Source organism: Naumovozyma dairenensis, chromosome 4, assembly GCF_000227115.2.
Source record: "Naumovozyma dairenensis CBS 421 chromosome 4, complete genome".
In the NCBI taxonomy this organism is placed as follows: Eukaryota; Fungi; Ascomycota; class Saccharomycetes; order Saccharomycetales; family Saccharomycetaceae; genus Naumovozyma; species Naumovozyma dairenensis.
In genome coordinates this window covers 731,003-739,754 of record NC_016482.1, presented here as the reverse complement: position 1 = coordinate 739,754, position 8,752 = coordinate 731,003, and the positions used below count along the sequence as shown (strand labels likewise).

The 8,752-nt window shown below is 34.9% G+C and overlaps 3 protein-coding genes and 1 non-coding gene across 4 annotated transcripts; all 4 read left to right on the top strand.

Annotated features, from left to right (window-relative positions):
• Nucleotides 1-1,758: 1,758 nt before the first annotated feature.
• Nucleotides 1,759-1,830, top strand: NDAI0Dtrna5R. Its single transcript has one exon. It is a non-coding gene; the product is annotated as a tRNA-Arg (tRNA).
• Nucleotides 1,831-3,176: 1,346 nt separating this feature from the next.
• On the top strand, nucleotides 3,177-4,925 carry DAK1 (dihydroxyacetone kinase; the record flags this gene model as incomplete). The annotated part of the gene is made up of 1 exon (XM_003669820.1): nucleotides 3,177-4,925. One exon carries the CDS (start codon nucleotides 3,177-3,179, stop codon nucleotides 4,923-4,925), a length of 1,749 nt encoding a protein of 582 aa, XP_003669868.1.
• A 468-nt stretch (nucleotides 4,926-5,393) lies between these two features.
• On the top strand, nucleotides 5,394-7,025 carry POB3 (FACT complex subunit POB3; the record flags this gene model as incomplete). Its single annotated transcript, XM_003669819.1, has 1 exon — nucleotides 5,394-7,025. One exon carries the CDS (start codon nucleotides 5,394-5,396, stop codon nucleotides 7,023-7,025), a length of 1,632 nt encoding a protein of 543 aa, XP_003669867.1.
• Nucleotides 7,026-7,348: 323 nt separating this feature from the next.
• On the top strand, nucleotides 7,349-8,713 carry ITT1 (RBR-type E3 ubiquitin transferase; the record flags this gene model as incomplete). The annotated part of the gene is made up of 1 exon (XM_003669818.1): nucleotides 7,349-8,713. One exon carries the CDS (start codon nucleotides 7,349-7,351, stop codon nucleotides 8,711-8,713), a length of 1,365 nt encoding a protein of 454 aa, XP_003669866.1.
• Nucleotides 8,714-8,752: the final 39 nt, after the last annotated feature.

Genomic DNA, 8,752 nt, shown 5'->3' with positions numbered 1-8,752 from the left:
TTATTTTTAATAAAACCGAGCTCCTTTACATAAAATAAAAGGAGGATATTAAATTACCCTTATTATAATTCATATTTAGCACAAATCTTAATCTACACTGGAATCTTACGCTTATAATGAAACACGATTAGCAGGAAACGCTGCTTCCGAGCGATATAGTATAAACAATAACTAATAAAGAGATATAACTAACTAACTAAAATACCTCTAATTCTAGTTCAACTTTCAGTCCTTTTATAATCTTTCCAAAATACTTTTTCTCTTGTCAATAACCTTTACTACTAGTCACTACTTTTCTCTAACATATCTGCTGGAACGATATTTGTAGTAAGTATTACTATTAATATCCTATGGTAAATGTGTAGATATCAAGTTTGGTACAATGTCCTCTAATATGACGCGAAACGATTACCGAACCTGGTAAATGCTGGAATGATATTTTTAATAAGGTACTATTAATATCCTATGGTAAGAATACAGATATCAAGCTTGGTACAACGTCTTCTACAAAGACACGAACTAATGATTACCAAAAATGGTAAAGACGCGTAAGACTACAGGCATCGACGCGACACGATAGTTGAATTATCGTGTCTGCCAGCGTTAAGTCACATTTTCGTGTTTCTGTTTCATCATCAAGAAAGGTATAAATAGACCAATAACTCGAAGTTTCAATTCCTATTTTTTCTGATATTATTTTTTATACTTATATATTTTTTTATTATTTATTTTTAAGAAAGAGGAACCTTTTTACACACATTATAAGGAAAATTAGCTCTTACTATAATTCATAACAAACATAATCAATTTTTAGGATGGAAAATTACAACTACAAGATCAGAGAAAATATGAGAAAGGATGCTTCCGAGCGGTGTGAGTAATTACTGTCACGAAATTATGTGTCATTATCAGTTAAGTGTCATTATCAGTTAAGTGTCATTATCAGTTAAGTGAGTTAAGAATTATTATGAAGTTTACCAGGTTCGAAGTAATGACCCAACTACGTTATGCACCATACATCTTTGTAGCTGTATAACGTTTAGTGAATTATAATTGAATATCTTATGTTGAATTAAGTCGAATGCCATGCAAGCGCTCGGAAGCATCCTTTCTCATATTTTCTCTGATCTTGTAGTTGTAATTTTCCATCCTAAAAATTGATTATGTTTGTTATGAATTATAGTAAGAGCTAATTTTCCTTATTAATGTGTGTAAAAAAGGTTACCTCTTTCTTAAAAATAAAATAATAAAAAAATATATAAGTATAAAAAATAATATCAGAAAAAATAGGAATTGAAACTTCGAGTTATTGGTCTATTTATACCTTTCTTGATGATGAAACAGAAACACGAAAATGTGACTTAACGCTGGCAGACACGATAATTCAACTATCGTGTCGCGTCGATGCCTGTAGTCTTACGCGTCTTTACCATTTTTGGTAATCATTAGTTCGTGTCTTTGTAGAAGACGTTGTACCAAGCTTGATATCTGTATTCTTACCATAGGATATTAATAGTACCTTATTAAAAATATCATTCCAGCATTTACCAGGTTCGGTAATCGTTTCGCGTCATATTAGAGGACATTGTACCAAACTTGATATCTACACATTTACCATAGGATATTAATAGTAATACTTACTACGAATATCGTTCCAGCACACACAATAATAAAATAAACATCCTTCTTTGTGACACTTGGACATAAAGTCAATACTTTGTTATACCGCTCGGATATTTTTCAAAACCCAAGAAATAAGCTTGCGTGGCGTAATGGCAACGCGTCTGACTTCTAATCAGAAGATTCTGGGTTCGACCCCCAGCGTGAGTGTTTTTACTTCCCAAGATTTTTTTGTATCGGAGTTTGAGTAGATTAGCTTCTGCCTCAGGCCTCTGGGAAACAAGAATTTCTCCATTAAATCTACATTGTATGTTTTCTTGACAGGGTTTGAGACGAATTTCCTACTCTGAAAGGTTGTACGACAAAGTGAATGAATATTGGAGAAGTTATGTAAATCTATCGTTATCCTGGTGCCTTCTTCATATCTCCTCGGCATGTTGAAGGTCATTTAAATGAGTTAAACACAAGTGTAAACAGTAATTTTATGGTGTACTGAAATAGAGCATTGGAACGTGACTATTTATCTGACTTGAATGGACTATTGAAAGTTTTTAAGGATCCATCATGTAAGGTATTTATCACGTTTGTAGAATGATAATTTTCTATCAGATAGAAAGAAAGAGTAGGATGGGATTTTCCCATGAACTTCATGTTACATGGGGTAAAATTGTCTTCTTCATAAATATTTTGTTAGCGAAATTATACAATTACGAAACGTTCTAGGTATTGATTCACGTTGTCCTTCTTATACGACAATGTGTGGGCACTTTGTCTATGAATCACTACAAAGCCATAGAATGATTTACTGATGATGATAAGGAGAAACTAGTCCACGAGAGAGAGAGGAGAAGAATCTTGGTAAATTGAGGCTATTTCAATTTAGTGATTCCTTGGTTTGCTCAGTGTATTGGATTAGTAGATATAATGGGCTTACCATTGATAGCAGGAAATTACATCCCCAGGTGACTGTATATGACCCGTCATACTGAAGGAACAGTAAATCGAGCGTTTATTGAGATATACGATAAAAAAAATAGTTACAAAACCCTTTTTAAGTTTCCATATTTATATGAGCTTTAACTTATTGAAAAAAGTAACAAGACCTGGAATTTTTATACAACAAGTAAGGCAGATACATTCTTTTTCACATATTTTATTTCTTAACCGCGAATACCAGAATATCTATATAGTATATCAGATACCTGTAATATGGCCTATTTACAATTGTTTTCCATCTATTTCAATTACATTAAATATCACACTATCCCGTGCTTTTGTTTAGCAGCTGCTGTTCTTGGCAAACTAACGATGTACGTACCTTTTTTTCTCGTGATTACGTGGTGACGGAAAATAACTCTATTCCTTCTATATTGCTCATCGATCTCCGAAAAAGGGTTTTTGTCATTAAACAACTATAGCTATAAAAACGATTCCCGATCATCTTAATCTCGTTTGTATTTAATCGATAACCAGTAAAACATTAACTCACAATCGGACATCTGTAACTACCACTTAGCGATATAGCGAGTATTAACACACTTGAATAGAATAAGAACATGAAGTCTTTCGAAGTATCAGACCCTATCACATCAAGTCTCAAGGGATTTGTCCTAGCCAATCCCTCAATCACATTAGTCCCAGAAGAAAAATTCCTGTATAGAACAACAGACAAGAATAAAATCGCATTGATTTCAGGTGGTGGGAGTGGTCATGAACCTACACATGCTGGTTTTATTGGTGAAGGAATGTTAAGTGGTGCTGTCTGTGGTGACGTTTTTGCTTCTCCTTCCACGAAGCAAATATTGAATGGTATACAATTGATTGCTGAAAATTCTAAAGGTGTTCTCTTAATTGTCAAGAACTATACTGGTGACGTCCTACATTTCGGTTTATCTGCTGAAAGGGCAAGAGCATTGGGAATTGACTGTCGTGTCGTCGTTGTAGGCGAAGATGTCGCCGTTGGGAGAGAGAAAGGTGGGATGGTTGGAAGAAGAGCATTAGCAGGTACAGTTTTAGTCCATAAGATTGTAGGTGCCTTTGCAGAAAAGTATTCGGAAAAGTATGGTTTAGATGGTACTGAAAGTGTGGCATATATTGTCAATGATGCCATGGTTACCATTGGTTCGTCATTGGATCACTGCAAAGTTCCAGGTAGAAAATTCGAAAGTGAATTAAATGAAAAACAAATGGAATTAGGTATGGGTATCCATAATGAGCCTGGTGTTAAAGTCTTAGAACCAATTCCATCAACCGAAGATCTAATTTCTAATCACATGTTGCCCAAATTGTTAGATTCCACGGATAAGGATAGAGCATTCGTTGATTTCAAGAAAGACGATGAAGTCGTCTTATTAATCAACAATCTAGGGGGAGTTTCTAACTTGATCATTTCATCCATTGCATCCATTACCACTGATTTCTTAGCTGAACAGTATAATATCAAGCCTGTCAAAACTATTGTTGGTACTGTAATGACTTCATTCAATGGTAATGGATTCAGTATAACTTTATTGAATGCTTCTAAAGTTAATAAGGAGTTATCTTCTAAGTTTTCTGAAGTTACTTCAGTCATTAATCTATTAAATGACTTTACGGATGCTCCTGGTTGGCCAATTGCTGATTTCGAAAATAAGATGGCACCATCTGTTAACCATGAGATCTTACATAATGATGTTAAAGTTAAAGAAGTTGGTACATACGATTATGAATCGTTTTCTAAATGGATGAAAGCCGGTGCTGAACAAATTATAAAGAGTGAACCACATATTACCAAATTGGATTCTCAAGTTGGTGATGGTGATTGTGGCTACACGTTGGTAGCCGGTGTCAACGGCATAACCGAGAACCTAGATAAATTATCCAAGACCTCTTTATCTGTTGCCACAGCTCAAATCTCGGATATTATTGAAGGCTCTATGGGTGGTACATCTGGTGGTTTATATTCGATTTTAATTTCTGGATTTTCTCATGGATTAATTCAAGTATTGAAGAATAAAGGTGATCCAGTCACAGCAGAAGCTACCGCTGAAGCGTTCGAAATTGCACTAGAAACTTTATTCAAATATACAAAGGCAAGGAAGGGCTCATCTACTTTGGTTGATGCGTTGGCGCCATTCATCGAAGAATTTGCCAAGTCAAAAGACTTCAAGAAAGCCGTTCAAGCGGCAGCTGAAGGTGCCAAATCCACAGGAACTTTTGAGGCCAAATTCGGCAGAGCTTCCTATGTTGGTGATTCTTCTAATGTTGCCGATCCAGGTGCTGTGGGTTTTACTGAATTCTTGAAAGGTATTGAATCTGCATTCTAGAAGAATATATGTAAGCGGCATGAACCCACCTATACAATCATAATATCTTACATATATATTTATATATATTGTGCAAAACCCTTAAAAAACATATATCATGACCATCCTTTGTAAGCATTTAAAAAGAAGATAGCATATTAAAAAAATTCAGTTATAGTCATGCCTAGGTTAACAACTTAGTAGCAGTTGTATTAATTAGAATCGGTTTTAGTATTGGCGGTGACCCTTCCTTCATCTAATTTTATGTCTACGGTACAGTTACATACAGGTAGTTGTATTTTGCCATTACCCGGTACACGCCTCAGTTGAAATTTACACTATTGCAGATTGATGAATAAATCCAGTTGACATTTTACATGGAAAACTATTGTTAATAAGAAGAGGAAGGTATAAGTACAACCAACCGACCCTCCTTTATCAGTCTATTTCTTATAGTTATTACAGTAAAATTGCCCAAGAATATTAACCATGAGTGCTGATTTTGACAGAATTTATTTAAACCAATCCAAATTCAACGGTAGGTTCCGTATCGCTGACTCAGGGTTAGGTTGGAAGGCATCCGCCAGTGGTGGGTCTGCCTCGAACAAAGCAAAGGCCCCATTCCTATTACCAGCTACTGAATTATCCACTATTCAATGGAGTAGAGCCTGTAGAGGTTATGAATTGAAGATTAACACCAAGAATCAAGGTGTTGTTCAATTAGATGGGTTTTCTCAAGACGATTTCAATTTGATTAAGAGTGAGTTCCATCATAGGTTTAGCATACAAATTGAGCATAAGGAACATTCTTTACGTGGTTGGAATTGGGGGAAAACTGATTTGGCTAGAAATGAATTGATTTTTGCCTTGAATGGGAAACCAACTTTTGAAGTCCCATATAGTCATATCAATAATACTAATTTGACTTCCAAAAATGAGGTCGGTATTGAATTTAATATTCAAAATGAAGAGTACCAACCAGCCGGTGATGAGTTAGTTGAAATGAGATTTTATATACCAGGTACTTTAACTACCGGAGATGAAGAGGGAGAAGTACCAAAGAAAGAAGAAGAAAAAGAAGGTGAAGGTGAAGATGTCGATATGGAGAAAGAAGAAAAGAGTTTGGCTGAAGCATTCTATGGGGAATTAAGAGAGAAGGCAGATATTGGTGAAGTTGCAGGTGATGCCATTGTCTCATTCCAAGATGTTTTCTTCGCTACCCCAAGAGGCCGTTACGATATCGATATTTACAAAAATTCCATCAGACTTAGAGGTAAAACTTATGAATACAAACTACAACATCGTCAAATCCAAAGAATCGTTTCACTTCCTAAAGCTGATGATATTCACCATTTGATTGTTTTAGCCATAGAACCACCATTGCGTCAAGGTCAAACCACTTATCCATTCTTAGTACTACAATTCCAAAAAGATGAAGAAACTGAAGTTCAATTGAATCTAGAAGATGACGATTATGAAGCTAACTACAAAGATAAATTAAAGAAGTCATACGATGCAAAGACACATGTTGTTATAAGTCATGTTCTAAAAGGGTTGACTGACCGTAGAGTCATCGTGCCAGGTAGTTATACATCAAAGTTTGATCAGTGTGCTGTGTCATGTTCATACAAGGCGAATGAAGGTTATCTATATCCCTTAGATAATGCTTTCTTCTTCTTAACTAAACCAACTCTATATATCCCATTCTCTGATGTCAGTTCCGTGAACATTTCCAGGGCAGGTCAAAGTTCTACATCTTCTAGAACTTTTGATTTAGAAGTGGTGTTACGTTTGAACAGAGGGTCTACAACATTCGGTAATATTAGCAAAGAAGAACAACAATTACTTGAACAGTTTTTGAAATCAAAGAATTTAAGAGTTAAGAATGAAGAGAAAGAAACACAAGAAAGATTACAAAATGCTCTTGGTTCAGACAGTGATGAAGGTGATATAAATATGGGATCAGCTGGTGAAGATGATGAATCTGAAGATGTTGATTTCCATGCAAGTTCTGGTGAAGAGGATGTTGCAGAAGAGTTTGATTCTGATGCTCCAGTTAGTGATGACGAAGAAGGAAGTGGTTCTGATGAAAGACCAACGAAGAAACCTAAGGTAGAATAAGTTATGTGATCTATTTTTTTATATAGTATTGGTAAAGCATGTATTAACTTTTGTACCATAAGTTATCAAATTTGGACAGCCATTTGTTGATTTTTTATAGCTAACACACACCTTAAAGCTTGGGCGGCTAAATCTGAAAAATTTGGTAGAAAAAATAAAGCTAAAAAGAGAAGGTGAAGATCTGAACAATAACATTTTTAGCGTTAGGTGGTAGGCATAGTTTATTCGAAAGAATAAAGATACACCATTCTTTGTTTAGAGATATTACAGACCATATTCCATAAAGTAAAATATTGCTACATTTTCTAAGCTAATATGACAACATGACTTATTCAAATGGTATTCAGGAGGAATTACAGCTATTGAAGGATATGTATCCGGAGCTAAAAGTAGATGAGGGAAGCAAAAAGTTCATTACATGCGAACTTCCATTCGAAATGTTTTTTTCCACTGACCTGACTGTTGTTTACGAAGAAAGTGGTTTAAATTTTACCAAGTTAGCAGGTGATTCTATATTTTTAAAGATCGATATTGCGAAATATCCACAACTACAAGGTAGTATAGAGTTAAAGTTCCACTCAAAATGGATGTCTGAAGTGGACAAAGCTAAGATATTGGAATATATTTATGAAGAATTTGATGATATGACAAGACCCTCTTCGCCAGTTTATGAACCGTCTACACCGATCTTGATGCTCATTTTTGGCTTCCTGATTGATGAGGTTTCTTTCAAACTTTTTCCTAATTATGAAAGAAAATGCGCCACAAAAGAAGAATTTGAAGCATTCCAAGAAATATATCATATAATTCAAAAGGATGAAATGGCACATAAAAACTTTGATTGTTGCATCTGTGTGGACGTAAAAAAAGGGGATAAAATGATACAACTGCCGTGTGGTGAGCATTTCTTATGTTTGTATTGTACAAAAACTTATTATACGCAAATGATCGAAGAAGGTAATATTGTTAATGTGAGATGTCCAGAATGTACTTTTGAAGAGGTTAATTTAGAAAATGTAAAGAGTTATTCTAAGCTTAAGGAGACTTTATTAACGCCAAAGATTCCATTCGAATTTTTTGATGGCATTCTTACACCAGATATCTGTGAAAGATATGAGAAATTGTTCTATGAACAAGCGGCTACAAAAATTTCAAAACATTCGCCACTTGCATGTACAAATTGTCCAAGCTGTAAGAGGCCTTGTATAAAAGACGATTTGGATGATTATATGATCCAATGTTCGAAATGCAAATTCACTTTCTGTTTTGATTGTTTACATTCATGGCATGGTTATAATAATAGATGTGGCAGGAAGACAACAATACCAAGGGAAATTCTTGAAGAATGCTCTAACTTAGGACCATCTGATGAAGAACGTAGAAGAGAATTACAAGCTAAATACGGCAAACGAATACTTGAAGCAGAGGTCAACGAATACGTTGCTGAAAAATTACTTGATCTTGCTATCGCTGAGAAGGGATCCAATTTACAAAGATGTCCCAAATGTAGGACTGTTATTCAAAGAAGTGAAGGTTGTAATAAAATGAAATGTACAATTTGTGGGACAACATTTTGTTATATTTGTACGCAAATTTTGGATCCCGACGATCCATATGAACATTTTAGAGAACTTAGTTCCCCCTGTTATGGACTCTTATTTCAGGGCATGATATCGGAAGATGACTGATTTAGTGTTTCATTGGATAATGGACCTTTTATAGTCGAG